Source organism: Fusarium solani, assembly GCF_023522795.1.
Source record: "Fusarium solani strain SB1 chromosome Unknown bctg00000015, whole genome shotgun sequence".
NCBI lineage: Eukaryota > Fungi > Ascomycota > Sordariomycetes > Hypocreales > Nectriaceae > Fusarium > Fusarium solani.
Window position 1 is genome coordinate 966,365 of NW_027072143.1, and position 17,246 is coordinate 983,610.

General features: G+C 48.6%; 4 protein-coding genes across 4 annotated transcripts; 2 read left to right on the forward strand and 2 right to left on the reverse strand.

The window, feature by feature from the left end:
- Positions 1–589: 589 nt before the first annotated feature.
- MRS44_018234 (uncharacterized protein) lies at positions 590–2,604 on the reverse strand (the record flags this gene model as incomplete). The annotated part of the gene is made up of 2 exons (XM_065616431.1): positions 590–738; positions 873–2,604. The coding sequence occupies 2 exons, from the start codon at positions 2,602–2,604 to the stop codon at positions 590–592; spliced, it is 1,881 nt and encodes a 626-aa protein (XP_065472503.1).
- A 3,852-nt stretch (positions 2,605–6,456) lies between these two features.
- On the reverse strand, positions 6,457–7,009 carry MRS44_018235 (uncharacterized protein; the record flags this gene model as incomplete). Its single annotated transcript, XM_065616432.1, has 2 exons — positions 6,457–6,503; positions 6,760–7,009. The coding sequence occupies 2 exons, from the start codon at positions 7,007–7,009 to the stop codon at positions 6,457–6,459; spliced, it is 297 nt and encodes a 98-aa protein (XP_065472504.1).
- A 2,379-nt stretch (positions 7,010–9,388) lies between these two features.
- MRS44_018236 (uncharacterized protein) lies at positions 9,389–10,755 on the forward strand (the record flags this gene model as incomplete). Its single annotated transcript, XM_065616433.1, has 2 exons — positions 9,389–10,619; positions 10,670–10,755. 2 exons carry the CDS (start codon positions 9,389–9,391, stop codon positions 10,753–10,755), a joined length of 1,317 nt encoding a protein of 438 aa, XP_065472505.1.
- A 4,346-nt stretch (positions 10,756–15,101) lies between these two features.
- Positions 15,102–17,246, forward strand: MRS44_018237 (uncharacterized protein; the record flags this gene model as incomplete). Its single annotated transcript, XM_065616434.1, has 3 exons — positions 15,102–16,827; positions 16,875–17,053; positions 17,109–17,246. The coding sequence occupies 3 exons, from the start codon at positions 15,102–15,104 to the stop codon at positions 17,244–17,246; spliced, it is 2,043 nt and encodes a 680-aa protein (XP_065472506.1).

Sequence of the window (17,246 nt, forward strand, 5' to 3'; positions counted from 1 at the left end):
TTAAATCGAGCGATTAGGTCACAATAAATATACTCGGAAAACCGCCTATTTTTTTCTCTATGCAATGATACATACCAATCGTATTTTCCATCAATCCTGCAAATGTTCTTAGGGGGGGTTCCCGCCTCCATAACATGCCTCCTGTAATTCGCGATCTCTTTCACAAGCATCCCAGATATGCTGCATCCCTCGCTGCTGTATGAAGGGCTGCCCTGCCCTCTCTTTCTCAACACTCTGTTCAACCCGTTCATTCTCAACTTTATCCCAATCAAGATAACTCTCCTTCTCCTCCCTGGTCCACTCCCTGGTGCTATTTCCCTCTTTGCAGTGCCTCCCCATTTGCTTGTAGTCAAGGCACCAGTCAAGCTCTGCTTTGGGGTAACGCATAGGTAGCTTCATGGCCTTCCGGTATTGTTGATTGGTCTTGATGCCCCCCCGAGGCAATGTAGCATACCAGGCCTCTCGTGCTTCTTTGTATCTTTGGAAGATAGCAAGGGGGTCATCAACTCGTAATGCAGGCACTGCTCTTTCATTTGCTGTAGTAATAGTTGCTGGTATGGCTGCTGGAGGAGATAGTATACGAGTTGCTCTACGTGTTGTTGTATGTGTTGTTGTAATGGCTATAATCTCGGATATTGTAGAGGATCCTGATGGGGATGACGGGGATAATGAGCGGGTTATAGAGCGAGTAGATGTGTGTGTTGTTGTATGCGTTGTTGTAGAGGTTTGTGCAGAAGCCTGCAATAGATGTTCGTAACGTAAGGGGCATGCTTTAGACCTCATGTTGTGGCCTTGCTGGTGACATCTCGAACACTTTGGCGGTGCCTTTGGTTGTACTGCTTTCTCAACAGCTTCAAATGCATTAGGCTCACACTGTGTGCTTGTTGGTGGCAGCGTTGAACTAGCTGCTAGACGGTCGAACTGCTTGCGAGGCTCAATGAGAACCTGGGGGCTTCCTGAGCGTTTGAGATGCCAATGTGAATGGAAATGATGTAGTAGAAGGGGCTGATACTCGTCCAGTAAAGGCTTCAGGCTATGAGCACAAGGCAGACCAAGAGTCTTAGTGAAGACCCCTGTACACGTAGGATGTTCTCTTGATAGTCGTTGCCGTTGAGCCTCAACCTTCCGCAGGGCTTCATGTGATATCCAACCACGGATGTTGCTATACAATGCCCCAGATAGCTGAAGGGGTATGCTGATATGCTGCCTGGCTTGGTTTGCCTTGAGCTCGGCAAGCTGATTTACCAGAACGAGCTTGATGATCCTCCAGGCCTCGAAGAGGTCAACTTGCGATGTTTTCAGGTGACCTTTGATGAGATTGTGAATGCCTTCGCCCCGTGATGTCACATATTGCTCGAAGTGAAGGTATTGGTTAACCCACGCCTTCACAAACCTCTCTTTGTAGAGATCTAGCCAGGTCTCCATGATATAGCCCACCTCGTTGATATGGCCAGGGATGTAACGCTGCTTGAACTTCTCAAGCCTCTCGTTGTAGATATCCTCAGTCGGTGAGGCTACAATCTCATGCCAAGAGTCGTAGAATTCCTTCCACTCTTTCTGCCCTTGAGGATCGTTTTTATCCCGAGTGAATGCGGGCATACAATAGGTCAGGACCGCTTTGTTGATATGCCATAAGCATAGCATCGCGGTTGACTGAGGGAAGCAAGAGGGAGAGGAAACAGCATTCATACAAGCAAGGCAGCGATCTGTAAGTATCACAGAGGGAAGGGCTGCTCCATGAAGCTCATACATATACCGTAAACGCTCAAGAGCCCAGATGAAGTCATGCTCTTCCTCGCCGCTGAGGAATGCAAATGCGATACAGAAGGATCGCTGACAAGCATCAACGCCAACTATATCGAGAAGAGGCATCTTATACTTATTGGTCTTGTATGTGCAGTCCAAGATGAGCACTTCAGGGTACAGTTTGAGGTATGCCAGTGACGTAGGATGTGCAAATAACACTGCTGTAACTCTGCTGCTCTCGTCAAGGCGTATTTGACTCCAGAAGCCCTCACTCTTGAGCTGATCACTAAGGGCATGCATATTGCTTTGACCTCTGGTAAGGTCTCTTTTGCCCCGTGCAATGCAATTATAGATATCTTGCTGTGTAGCAAGTGTATCTGAGTTCATACGCAAGTATGATCGAATCTCCTTTGGCGCAACGCCGGCATTGGCGAGTTGTTGGACTGTTGACCTATCCGAGGATGATAGCTGACGATGTGTTGGATGTGCCAGTTGACTGAGGCTTGGTTCGTGATTATGCTGATCAGAGCCTTCCAGAGGGCGATGCCTTACACTCCATGTAGTCTTGCATAGGCTCTCCATTGCAATCACAGAGAAGAGGCATCCCGTACGACGTGATACAGTTTGCCGTTGCCGTTGCCGTTTCTTTGTGTCAGGAGGGCGCCCTCCTCGGTCACAGCCGAAGATAATTCCAGTTCTTCCAGTGGTGGTCTTCCAAGACCTCAAGACCACAAAGGCATAGCCTCGTGGCGCTGCCCAAGCATTGATTGCTACACGTAGGTCCTCTAGTGAGTTGTAGTCGTGTTGAGGAGGAAGGGCATCACTAGGGAAGCAACGGGGGCCCTCAATTGGGTTCATTATAGCAGAAGAAAGGCGCGGCAAGTTGAATTGATGCCACAGAATTTGCTGGTCGTTTGTCACGGGCCAGATGAGATCAACTCAAGAGGTAATGCCACTGTATTGCGAGAATACTACGATGGAGAGGAAAGAGAGAATGCGGGCAGGCGCGTGGACGCGTAGACGCGTATGACAGTCCCTGTGGCCTGCCCCGTGCGCATAGCTATGTATCGGCCCCACCCTGGGTCCAGCACTCCGGACGCTCCCGTCACATCGTTCAATTAATGCCGCAGAAGCTATTGCTCGTTCAATCGATGCCACAGAAGCTGTTGGTCGTCGGACTGAAGCCACAGAGGCTGTGAGTCGTTGAATTGATGCTATTGATCGCTGAATTGAAGCCACAGAAGCTGTTGATCCTTGAATTGGTGTGCCAGTTTGAGGTGTTACACCAAATCGGGCTTACATAACGGATCTTATCTGCACAGCTAGCTGTGCAAAAGGTCACGTGGTCTTAAACGCACAGCTAGCTGTGCATGTATGACTCGCCTCCGACTGCACTGCCCGGATAATTTATCAAGCTGCGCGGGTGATTCTGAAAAGAGACGATAGTGGGTAGGAGCCCAACTAGGATCCGTTACATCCGTGCCCTACAGGGTCTCTGGCCGCGAACAAGCTTCCGACTTCGTAGCCAATTACAGTGGCATTACCATGGGAAGTTAGCCCAACATCTTGGACGGTGATTGGGTCTTCAGAGCTACAATAAAGATTCCGGTCCAAAAGTCTGCGAACAAAACCTGACACCGCGTAATCCGGCCCGTCGCCCTTCGACACGCGTTGCACTTCAACCTTGCACACTTTCCTCAAATGGCGTGTTCACAGCCTATTTTTGGTGCCGCTATAAGCGTAAATTGACGACAAAACCATGAACTCAATGAGGTCCAAAGAGCCCTTATTTTTAATGAGATATCTAAGGGAAGAATCCATCGCGATTTGGCGCGAGAGTTCAATGCAACACCATCAACTACGTTTAAGACTGTAACGTACCGGAAGTAAGATGGCATGGTCCAAAAGAAGTCCCGTGAAAGCCGGCCAAAGAGGCTTACACCTTCTGATATTAAGTACGTTATTGTGTTACTTAAAAAAGACCGCAAGATCACATATGGCGCGTTAGGTGGCGCGTTAGGTGGCGCGTTAGGTGGTCAAATATCGCGTACGACAACCAAGCGAGTTGTCTGCGCACTTTAAGGTCACAAATGGAGGGCTACGCAGCGAATACCTATATTAAAAGAAACAACCAAGCAACGGCTACAATGGGCAGAAGCTTGGGCTGGCGAAAAAAGACGAAACGATGTGGAGATGCCGAAGCCGAACGAGGGTAAGATTTTAGTCAAGGTCCTCAGTACATCGCTCTGCCACTTCCACTGCCTAGCTTTTAATCTAGAGCCCGGCATGGATAATGGGGTGAAGGTTCCTACTACCACAGGACATCAAGCAACCGGAGTCGTCACGGAGGCCGGACAGCAGGTAATACAGTTCATAAAAGGTGATGCTAGTAATTATCTTGCCTTGAGCGGATGTTATGAATATGAAACTGGTACTACATGGTGAGTGCATAAGGCCTTTGCTATGTCTCTGGTTTATCTAATAGCTGATGATAACTTTAGCATCGGGTGCCCACAGGAAGGCACTAACCTAAGATTTAGTTGCGATAGATACTTCTAAGAGTATGTGTCGCACTGAGCGTGCTAAAAGGATCAAGGGTCAGGTAAACGATAATGGGCAGCAGCAGTGTGTTGATTGATTGTTGTCTGAAGTTGTCCCTTGTGCGGGGTGTTCCATCCCGCAGAGTTACTTGAAGCATACGGCTAGATTACTAACGCAGTTGCTTCATGAGGCCGTGAAGATCATGCCTACCCTGCGACAGTATGTCATCATCGACGTTTTTAGTACCGCAAAACTAGCAGCAGGTCTACGCGAAGTTTCAGGCTAGTGCTCTTCCCACAAGGCGATATCAGGCATCAAGGTAATACAATTACGATTGCATATTACTTAGCTTAGGAATCGTAGGTCCTTCGGATTCAGATCCCTAGGGTGAGCCAACAGGCCCTTCGCCGGGTCTACCTGTCACGGCACCGGTTATGAAAACCGCCGGGATCACGTGCGACCCACAAGATCCTCCAATCAACTAACGACTCACGCTCTGGGCCGGTACGTACCGTGAGTCTCAGCAGGACTCACGATGCTGCTCACAACTCACCGTGAGCCAGCCCAAATATATAAAACACACTCATTAGCACTTTCTTATGTACCAGCTACCCTAGATATTAATATAAGTTGGTTATACTCAACACCTTCAGCACATTACTAGACGTGACTTACACCCGCTGCTTCAGAGTACTCGACTGATCCCCTGCCAACGTAAACCCAGCACGGCCGGGTTATCCCTTGGGAATACTACGATCGTCCCACTGCCATATACGCCATCCTCCCTTCCCTCATCGACTAATTGTCAGACACTCCCTAGAGTCGCACATCCATGTTCAAGTTCGGACACTTCTTTCATTACACCCCCACTTAATCGCCTCTCCTGTTCTTATCCGACTCCCCTTGCCTCATGCAGGGATCCATCTTAACACCACGCATCTAACACCCATCAATGCTTTCTAAGCTCCTGCTTGACCCCACAGGGACCCCATGGTCAAGCTCTCAGGCTGACTCTGATATAGAACTATAAGTAACTAACCGCCTTCTGCTTTCTTATTCTTGGCCACCTTCCACGACCCCAATCGCCCATTCTCGTGCGTGAATTTCTCGTCCTATAGCAGGGGTTGAATATTAGAATATTCTTGTTCTTCGTTTCTCGGTTCCTCGTGTCGGTATGGGCTGTTTGTAACATGATTTCCATAAAGTGTCATAAAGCTAACACCTCCACCTAGTCACCTAGCATATCCTCTTTCTTGTCATTTGCCGTGACAAGTCCGAGAGACCGTCAGCCCCAACAACAAAACACAGTTGTTAATGGATGACGGTATCCAGACCGCGGTGTATCCTCCAAATCTTTCAATCGACTGGGCCATAGACCTAATTTCCCAAGATCGGCCTACGAATCTTAGCATCCGTCAAGCTCCAGTCGTCTGGCTGGGACTAGGGGAGAATTTCATCATGGAACCACAACTGCCCTCCCACGAGCATTCGAACAGCCACCGCTGTGACCAATGCGGAAAAGACAACCCGTCCAAGTCGAGGTTAAGGTCAGTCAAATGACCATCGCACTACACCCCAGAGACTGGCTCGCTAAACGTCCTCAGAAAACATATGCTCAGGCATATCCTACCGTTCACATGTACTGTTGAGGGATGCCTGTGGGGAAAAGGCTTCCCCTCTCAGGGGGACCTCGACAGGCACAGGAGGGGTGTCCATAAGGATTTCTCAGTCGGAGGTTGCCTGTACAAGTGCAATTTTAACGGCTGTACGATGGAGCACAAGGCCTGGTCAAGAGCCGATAACTTCCGTCAGCACCTGCTTCGAATTCATGGAAAAAAGTATGATGCTGATGAGGATCTCAGTATGTATGATTGTCGGTATGTTGAAGCCTACTGACCCATCTCCCCAATTCGTGCTCACCGGTTCTAGTAAACCTCCATTATGTGATCTGGACCGTCTTTCCATCCCCTCTACTCGTTGGCAAACATCGAACCCGATCCAACAGAAATTCCCTAGAGCCGGCAATGATTCTTCTGGATCTGAAATGCGAGGCGGCACCGAAGCAATGCCCGTAGAGGAAATGCCACAGAATTATCAACTACCTATGCATGCGTCTGGTTCTCAGGGCCCAAACAATCAGGAATCTTATCAACCTGATGTCAGGATGGCTCATGCAGATGGCACATTTGAAGAGATATTAGCTCCTCCAGTACAATCTTTGGAGGACTCAGTCAGTTCAACCTTAGAGTCTCCGAAACAGATCGTCGATAGGACACCCAAACCCCGCACCAAAGGCCACCTGAAAGATTACTCTGCCGGATCCAAGAGTGATGCCTCAACACAGAATGTGCTATTTAGTACGAGCCGAAAGCAAATGCATGGATGTACAGTTTGCCAGAAGAAGTTGCCCAGAAAATGCATGCTCAAGTAGGCACTGCCCAGCACCAACAAGCCCTCCTTTGCTCTACTTACACGCACTCTTAGGAAACATCTGAAGAGACATGCAAAGCCATGGAGTTGTACGTTCTTCAACTGTCAAAGAAACTTTGGCAGCAAAGATGACTGGAAGAGACACGAGAGCCTCCAGCATTGCCAGGCTGAGAAAGACTGCAATCGCGATAATAGATTCTGGTGCGGCTTTTGCATCAGGGTGATCGAGATCAGCGGCATCAACGATCTGGAGAAAGCATGGACCAAACGATGTGACCATATCGATGATCATTTTTGCGGTCGCGGACAGTCTGTGAAGCATATCAGTGAGTGGAATTATGAGGGTCCAAGTGGCACCAAAGCCTCCAGTAGACCTTGCGAAACTGCGTCAGATTCACTACTGGGATCTGGGAACTCGAGACATAAATCCCGTCATGGACGTAAGGCGAATGCTAAGCCAGAACAAAACAAAAATGGTCAGTGCAAGCCTGAGGATATTAAGAGCTACGGCGGTGTTGATTATACTCGCCGGGAAAATGAGCACCTCAACGGCATGTTGGTGTCACAGGGGAATAGTATTACCATCAATGGTGAGGATTTTGTAGAGTACCGAGTGCTCGCAAAGATAGACTTCGCCTGAGTTATCACAATACACCATTTTTGAGTCGACATTCTACGCCCCTTTGTGGTGGTCTTCGCTACTCGAGAATGCACGCCAGAACTGCATTGCATTTCCCCTTCTGACCAATCACCGTGTAGCATTTCTGCCCCATATTTCCATTTTTGTAAATACAATGCATTTCTCACACAGCGCTGGTGAATCATTTACTCTTCTTAACTACATATATGAATGCTGTCTCTCGAGATGGGGGAGAGGATACCTCTCTCTCATATATATGCCACTTAAATGATCATATTTGCACCACCGGCGGTGTCTCTATGAGAAGCTAACTTTACAGGAGATGCAAAGCGCTTGGCAGGGGTGTCGTGAGGAGTGATGGTTGATATTGTATGGTCATAGAGAAGTGTTTACCACGACTTTTTGAATGATCTTATCTAGTAGCTTGGCTTCGCCGCCTTGTTAGGTTGGTGTGTCTATTAGGTAAGAAGTCATGTAGTCTACGAAGGCCGAAAGGGATGGTTTTTCTAGTGAACAGAGTGAGAAAGAGAAAAGTGAAAGTTTATCGGGGCGAACGGGTTGTATAGTCGACTGGCTGAAGCACGGCCCGCTGCTCATGGAGCCTGATTGTCGTATCTCTATTATAAATAGAGAGAGATTCCGTATTGTGCTTGATTTGATGTTTCTTTTGTTCGAAGAGGGCAGGAGGGAGAGGTGGTTGGTCCCTGTACTCGGCGGCGGCGTCAATGTCGTACGGCCGAGTGACCGTTCTTCCCTGATTGATTGTGGTTCTCGCAGGCATTGTGTTGGCAGACATTGTCTTGAGAGACTGTAGTCTTTGGAAGATGGAAAATTCTCTCTTGTTTCTCGTACGGAGGTTAAAGCAGGCAAAGTTAAATACCCTATGAGAGGCTTAACCTTTCATCATAATCCAGCTAGGTATGACTCTTCTACTGCCGGCAGTAGAAGGTTAAAAAAGGACACTGCGTTAGCATTGGGTCATGACGCTATGATGTGTTGACAATGTATTCTTTATTATAGTTGAAGCCCGGCCCTCGATGGGTCAACTGAGCCAAAAGATCCACATTGCGATGTTGCGCCAGGGCGAGAATGGCTTCGAAGAATCACCAACCCGAACCACTGGCCCATGGCATGGTAATCCATCCATTCTCTCCAACATAGTGCAAGTCCACGTTTGCAACATTCCTCGCATCTGCCAACAATTTGAATAACACTCCTTCAGTGCTCTCGGCGCATAAGCGACCTGCTAGCTTAACTAACCATATTTGACCGACATTTCTTACCCGACTGTTTTGATAGTGAAGCAATAAGCCAATAATTGACTCTTTCTCAGCAGCTGGTATAAGTAGTTTATTGAACAGGCCAAGAACCTTTCATCCAAGCTCGGGGGTAGCGTCAGTGGTTTCAAGCTGGATGAATTGTGTCAGGCTATCTCAAAATCCAAGCGTACGCCTTCAGCTGACTTCTATAGAAACAGATCGTATATAGCCTATAGGCCACATAACCACGAGCTCAATCGTCAAATTAGCCATACCTCCCTTTCTGAGATCTATACTTCATCTTATTGAAATCACTGGGCATACTTCTTTGTTGCAAGCTTCGGTTGTATTACGGCTATCATTTCCGTCGGGTTGCTCCAAAGCCACCCCCCCTTACTTATTCGAGCCCTTGAACAGAGCGGCTGTTGTTGCACGATCAGCGTGCCGAGCCCCGGTGTCGGCTACGGAGTGAGCTTCATGGCTTCGGCCGATTCTGGCGTCTCCCCCACCCTCAAGGGCCATACACGGCTGGCCCGCCCGGCCCATTCGAGGGGGTGATTGCTATTGCGGTTGTAAGGGATCCCAGGCGCAATAGAAGTGGAAAAAAATCACCGGCAATGCCGATTATAGCCATATACAACCAAAGCTGCCGCTGGCGGCCCAGTGAGCTTGTGCTGAGGCGTCTGTTTATCGCCATGCTGCCTGTTCGGGCCTGCTATATAAGTATCTCGGTAGGCTGGCTGCCCCATGGACTCCTGGAGAAGACAAAATCATGATACTATTCTATATCTTCACGTATTTCTCTCTCGTCCGCGCTTGCTCGTTTCAGTACGGGCATTGGACCCCAAAGTCAGGGGAATATTTCGGTCTAGTGATCAACGAGCTGGGCATCAGTCGTGAGGATGTGGAACGTTTAAATCCCAAGGAGAATATAGATAATATTTTCCCAAACAAATTGTATACTGTGCCCTATGAGAAACCCAAGTACTCGGCTACGTGGTTGACGGGCTGTCCACCAACCCTCCAGCTATCGGCGACCACAACGCCGGCGGCTTCATCCCCTGCGGCAGTGAAGTCCGAGGCCATAGTTACCAGCTCGACCCTCATCTCTGGCGCATCCCAGTACCCTTCGCGAGGCTCCAGCGCACATCAGATCAAGACTGGATCTCTGCCGCCAGCGGCGCAGTCTACGGCAGGCCCTTCCAGCTCTGAGCCGACGAGCAGTCCATCCACGCCACCCAAAAGCACCTATGCATCGGAGAAGCCACAAGGCTCGACCGAGATGGCAACGAGCACGTCCTCTGATATGCCCGCCGTCTCCAGCAAGGCCGCCACGACAACGAGCCGCAGGACGCAAGGGTCAACGGGCTCTTCGTCCGCCCTCACAACCGAGAATGGATCTACCGCGGACACTAAGACAGAAGAGACGAGCGAAGCAACGTCTTCCTCCAGCTCGTCTGCTATAAGCATACCATCCACGGCTCTATCAGTTACCTTGACAACGAGTACAGGGGAGGGGGGAACAACACAGCCATCTAAGTTAGGGACGACGGGAAGCGGAGCGTCATCAACCGCCGTCACCCCAGCTTCAAGCCAAGGCACAGGAACATTACTTAAGAGCCCACTGACTACGCTGACTACGAAAACGAAGCAGATAAGCACTCTGATATCAACAAGCCAGGCGACAACAACTACGACGACTGACCCAAATAAGGGGATCCAGCCTCGAAGCTGTTTTAATGAAGCCGATACGGAAAACTCCAAAGGTACAAGTGAGGAAGGCGTAAGCGAGACGGCAAAAGAATGGTGCAATAACCACTCTTCTTTGTCGATGGGCAACGGAGACCATCGCCTGGTCGGAATAGGTCGTCACAACAAGGTGTTGTACGAGTATTCCGTTTTTTGGAGCTTTGGCTGCGACGGGCCTGACCGAGATATCTTTTCGCCGTTATGGTATGATAAAGACTCATGCTACGCGATCATGACCGAAAATTGGAAGCAATGTAAGTGCGCTGCTCGCTTCCCTCTGCAACTTGCTGATAATTATGACCAGGCCAGGGTGGTAGTGGGGGAGCGATTCGCATCGGGTGCGTAGTATACCAGCTGCGGGCAGGGGTGGGAAAGGCCCAGGGCTACTAGGGGATACATAGGCTAGACCACGTAGGGTCCGCTCGCATTCAGAGACGCAAAGGGATGGCGGAGCGGATGCAATGCAGTACGGGGCATGGCAGAGGGCTCGGGTCGCTTCATGACCCACTCTGTGACCAAATATGAGAGGTTCGATGGCGAGCAAATCTATCACGGCCCCGACAATAGACTAAGGCGCATGCGGGTCGCCGTTTGGCTTGATGTCAGTTAGTATTCTTTAGTTCAAGGTTAGATTAGAACTCAGGCTATGAGCAGGGCTCTTTGGCTCTTTCCCTTTACAATCCATTGCCAATCGCTTCAAGTTTGTCTTATGCCTCAGTCATCCGGTGTCCGCGAACCAGTTCATATGCTACTGTCTAAATATCTTACCCTTCAGCGAGTCGATGTAGTCGCCTGGCTTGATGACCTGCTCGTTGGCAGACCTTGATGTGTCGATATCGCGAAATAAGTACAATTGTGTATTCTCGTGCAGGTGATCTATCGCCGGTGGAGAGAGGGGACGAAGGAGGCGGTGCTGGTTCCTAAACCTAGCGGTAGCGGATAGCGTGGCTAGACTTATACAACCGAACGATCGTGGTTCTCGGCATCGCGTTGAGAAATTACAAATATGTTTAGAAGATAGAAAGGGATAATTCTGTCTTATTTTTCGTATAGAGATCAAAGCAGAGAGGTTGATTATCCTTTTATGATGTAGTTAGGCATGAGTCTTTAACTGCAGGAAGCAGGAAGACTAAAGAAAGTCCACTGTGTTGGCATTGGGATATAGTGCTATGATATATTGACAACGCGTTCTTTGTTATAGTGCAAGCCCGGCCCTTGATAGGTTGACTGAGCTAGAAGATCGGGTCGGGTATCCTCCCAAGCAATTAACATGGGAGGTAGCGACGAGGGTGGCATGCAACGCAGAGATTATGGAACTATTTGTGAGGATCTAGAGGGGCGCAACAACTGCATGGGCATGGAAATGCTAAGTGACGACTGGTAGAACCTTGTGGCTGCGTCTATAATTCTACAACGCCCGGCATCCAATAACTGATATCGGCGGATGCGGATCCATTGGATACCAAGTCTCGGAGTTTTTTTTTGCGAATTTGACTAGAGATTGCGTTGATCTCTTAGTAGTACACATGCTAATGGTGTTTTGCAAATGAAAGGATGTGGTATATAGACTATGAAATTATCACTTGACTAAACATATAATTCAAAGGCGGTCAAAAGTTTCATCGCCTTTCATCGTGCACGCTTCGCACTTTCTCGTTCGTGGGCCTTCGTTGTATTCCTTGAGCTTTTTCAGAATATGCCTTCGGTAAATCTCATCATAGTCGTCCGCATATTCAAAAGTGTAAGATGACTGATTTTGGGTAAAAAGCCAAGGAGGCTGGCTGCAAACTAGACAACTAAACCGCTTACCATCCTTGGAGTCTATCATGATTTTACATATCCGCGCAACTGACTCGTCCGCTTGGAGGTTCTTTCCTAGGCCAAAAACTTGGGCGCCCCTTATTCTCTTTTCGCCGTAGATAAGGTATGATGACTGCCGCTCTCGAGATATGAGCTCGCTTAGCCGTTCCGGCCACCTTGTAAGGACTGGGTCTGCGAGGTTGGCGTTGAAAGCGCACGATGCATTCAACGTGATCTGATGAGCTTCGAAGGCGTAGTCGTATGTCACCATTCTTCCGTGTGTATGCAGGAAATGTGGTTGCAGGCATTTCTTAAATAGCCTAAGATCCTCATAACCTTCACAAAGAAGACATAAATGCTCTCTTTCCCAGCCTTTGATTCTGCCATGATACATCCTCTTCAAGCCTTTTCCTACTAGGATAGGCGGATGGCCGCTCTCGCGTGCTTTATTCAACCATTCGTAGTCTTTAAAGAACAGATCCCATATCTTGTTGGAATAATTGGGAGCTTCCCCCTCACTTCAGGGTCACATCACAAAGTCCTAGATTGAAAGTTGAAAGTCCTAGATGGAATCGCATGGGATATAAACCCCTAGGGAGCTCTCACCATGACAATAATAATAATAACCTTGATTTTATCAAGCACACCCAGCATCACTGCGCAATTCGACAACAAATGGTGGAAGCATACTAATCAACAATAAGCGAAGCCTTGCCTTGATTCCCTGATACTGCGGGCGAGGGTAGGAGCGACAAAAGCCTTTAGCTTCTCGGGAGCACACGGGGTTCAAAGCCACTCCACGAAAACCCACATATGGATTCACATATGGATCCATATCAAATACACTCCATTCCATCAGACCCTGTTGTGGATTTACTACCACTCCACAGCAGCCGGCCACATATGGAAATTGTGGAATGCAGTGGATATTCCTTAAATCTTAGCCGAGATTTTACAAATACCGCCGAGCCCCTAGTTAATAGGTTGAGTCCGAAGTGCACACCAACTAATATACCAGGTCTAAGACAACGCATACCTGTACTTTGGTCCCCTGTCTAGCACCTGGAATGGCCGTTCAGCTGTTCCGATGATGCTACTCGCTACCGCCAGACTTTACGCAGTTGGCTACGTGCAGGATTGATCGGTAGTTGGATCATAGACTGGCAGAGCCTTGGAGGGAATAATGGCGATTTGTCAGGGGTTGAGTTTTGCACGGGACTTACTCCCTTCCCCGGTATGTGGAAATCCTTTCCACATTGTGGATTCACATCCATAATGGATCCATATCCATCCATTCCACCGTGGCGGCCAATACATGGGCACCTAGGTGCCCAAATAAAGTTGCGCACCCAGGTGCGCCGCCTGACTAAGCGTGGAACCAATACATAACATACAACAGACGGTTTGGGGCTACTTTGGAGAGCTGTTGCTGGACTGATGAGAAAGGAAAGAGAGAAAGAAAAAAGTTTTTAATTCAAGATACTGCTGCAGTTTAAGTGTGAGTTATTCGGCAGTTAAAGTCTTGAACACATGATTTGGCCGTGAGCACGATTCTATAGATCGACGAGGAACACACCGGCCTGCGCAGGATCAAAACAGATTCAAATGTGAGGAGCAAGAGCACAGCGCATATGTGCCAATTCACCGCTCAAAATATTTCGGCTATTAAAATAGAAAGTGACTATATTCTTTGGCCCATATCCGTTTCGTTTCAATTCAACACCAACTCCATGTATCAATGATGGTATTGTTGAATCCACGCAGAATTTGATGTCTTGATATATGTCATTAGGTGTTAGTGCTGTTGTACCAGCGGTACGAGTCATGAAGGTCGGCTGAGGCTTTATTGCCTTGTCATGGTGTGGGGAGTCTCGAGCCAATTATATGACGTTCCCTAGGGGGGATGCCCAAGGTTATTTGGGCACCTCAGGTGCCCATGTATTGGCCGCCCCGTGCAGTGTACGGGGCCGTGCCTATACAGGTTCCCCACGTAACTATCATGCTTACATAACGGATTATAATCACACCGCCGGCGGTGCCTGGATCAATTCCTAGTGGTTCAAAGTCCTAGATGGGATCATTCAAAGATATAAGGCCCCAAAGGGCCTCTTATTGAGATCATAGAAACTTAACTGAGAATAATTACAATCACCACAACAAGAACTACCTTTTTGTCAAGTGCACTCAGCATCCCTGCGTCACACAACAACAGGTAACCGCGTCGTGGCGCAGGCCGCCAGGTCAGTGGTTGAAAATCGCTACGGCGGGCCCCTCATATAGACACGACCGGTCGTGCCGTTAAGATCACGTGACTTTCGACACGGCCGGCCGTGCCAATAAGATCCGTTATATAAGCACGGAAAGGGGTTCCAAACCTCAAATTGGCACATCAATTCAACGATCAATACCTTCTGCGGCTTCAATTCAACGCTCAACAGCTTCTTGTTGGAGAAGTGGCATGCATAATGGTGCTACACAGGCAGCTACCTCAAGGGAAGATGTCTCACGGTGATACATGAATTGTCTGAACAGCGTTATAGACCTGTTGCAGGATCAGCAGATCTAGTATCTTGGCCTCGCCTCTTCAGATATAGAGACGAGGGGGAGAACAAAAAACAAGGAGATAACACATCTACAGATCAGTCACAGACATGATCATTATCCTAAAACAATCATTCTCACTTCTCCATCTTCTAACCATCTGTCCCCATTATTATACGAACACGCGTGTCTGACACTTCTGTGGCTTTAATTCAACGATCAATAGCTTCAAATCAACCATCAAAAGCCCATGTGCCATCAATTCGGCGACCACCAGCTTTTGTAGCATCAATTGAACGGTCAACAGCTTCAGTGCCAATTCAATGATCAACCGCTTCTACAGCATTAGCTCAACACAGCACCAATTCAACTTATCGCGCCTTTCTTTTACTATAATGAACCCAATTGAGGGTTCCCGCCGCTTCCCTGATGATGTTCTTCCTCCTGAAGGCAACTACAACTCACGGGAGGAACTACATACAGCGATCAATGCTTGGGCAGCGCCACGAGGCTATGCCTTTACATCCTGGAGGTCTTCCAAGACCTCCAATCAAAGAATTGGAGTCATCTTCGGCTGTGACCGCGGAGGGTATGCCCGTCCCTCAAAGAATCCCCAACGGCAGACTGTATCACGTCGTACAGGATGCCTCTTCTCTGTCATGGCAAAGGAGAGCCGATGCGGGACTATATGGAGTCTGAGGCATCGTTCCGGGGCTGACTTCAAGCAACACAATCACGAACCAAGCTTCAGTCAAGTGGCACATCCAATACATCGTCAGCTCTCATCCTTGGATCAATCAACAGTCCAACAACTCTCCAGTGCCTGCGTTGCACCAAAGGAGATTATGTCATACCTACGTATGAACTCGGATACAATTGCTACGCAGCAAGATATCTACAATTGCATTGCACAGGGCAAGCGAAACCTTGCCAAAGGTCAAAGCAACATGCATGCCCTTAATGATCAGCTCAAGAGTGAGGGCTTCTGGAGCCAAATACGCCTCGACGAGAGTAGCAGGGTTACAGCAGTATTGTTTGCACATCCTGCGTCACTTGCGTACCTCAAACTGTACCCTGAAGTGCTTATATTGGACTGCACATATAAGACCAATAAGTATAAGATGCCTCTTCTCGATATAGTTGGTGTTGATGCTTGTCAACGATCCTTCTGTATTGCATTTGCATTCCTCAGCGGCGAGGAAGAGCATGACTTCATCTGGGCTCTTGAGCGTTTACGGTATATGTATGAGCTTCATGGAGCAGCCCTTCCCTCTGTAATACTTACAGATCGCTGCCTTGCTTGTATGAATGCTGTTTCCTCTCCCTCTTGCTTCCCTCAGTCAACCCCGATGCTATGCCTATGGCATATCAACAAAGCGGTCCTGACCTATTGTATGCCCGCATTTACTCAGGATAAAAACGATCCTCAAGGGCAGAAAGAGTGGAAGGAATTCTACGACTCTTGGCATGAGATTGTAGCCTCACCGACTGAAGATATCTACAACGAGAGGCTTGAGAAGTTCAAGGACCGTTACATCCCTGGCCATATCAACGAGGTGGGCTATATCATGGAGACCTGGCTAGATCTCTACAAAGAGAGGTTTGTGAAGGCGTGGGCTAATCAATACCTTCACTTCGAGCAATATGTGACATCACGGGCCGAAGGCATTCACAATCTCATCAAAGGTCACCTGAAAACATCGCAAGTTGACCTCTTCGAGGCCTGGAGGACCATCAAGCTTGTTCTGGCAAATCAGCTGGCCGAGCTCAAGGCAAACCAAGCCAGGCAGCATATCACCATACCTCTTCAGCTATCCGGGGCATTGTATAGCAACATCCGTGGTTGGATATCACATGAAGCCCTGCGGAGGGTTGAGGCCCAACGGCAACGACTATCAAGACAGCATCCTGCGTGTACAGGGGTCTTTACTAAGACTCTTGGTCTACCTTGTGCTCATAGCCTGAAACCTTTACTGGACGAGTATCAGCCCCTTCTACTACATCATTTCCATTCACATTGGTACCTCCAACGCTCAGGAAGCCCCCAGCTTCTCATTGAGCCTCGAAAGCAGTTCGACCACCTAGCAGCTAGTTCAACGCTGCCACCAACAAGCACACAGCGTGAGCCTTGTGCATTCGAAGCTGTTGAGAAAGCATTACAACCAAAGGCACCACCAAAGTGTTCGAGATGTCACCAGCAAGGCCACAACATGAGGTCGAAAGCATGCCCCTTGCGTTACGAACATCTGTTGCAGGCTTCTACCGACACCTCTACAACAAAACATACAACAACACACACATCTACTCGCTCTGTGACCCGCTCATTGTCCCCGTCGTCTCCGTCAGGGTCTTCTATAGTATCTGAGACTATAGCAATTACAACAACACATACGACAATACAGACGGCAACTCGTATACTATCTCCTCTAGCAGCTGGACCAGCAACTGTTACTGCAGCACGTACAACAGCAGTTCCTGCCTTGCGAGCTGATGACCCTCGTGCTATCTTCCAACGATACAAAGAAGCACGGGAGGCCTGA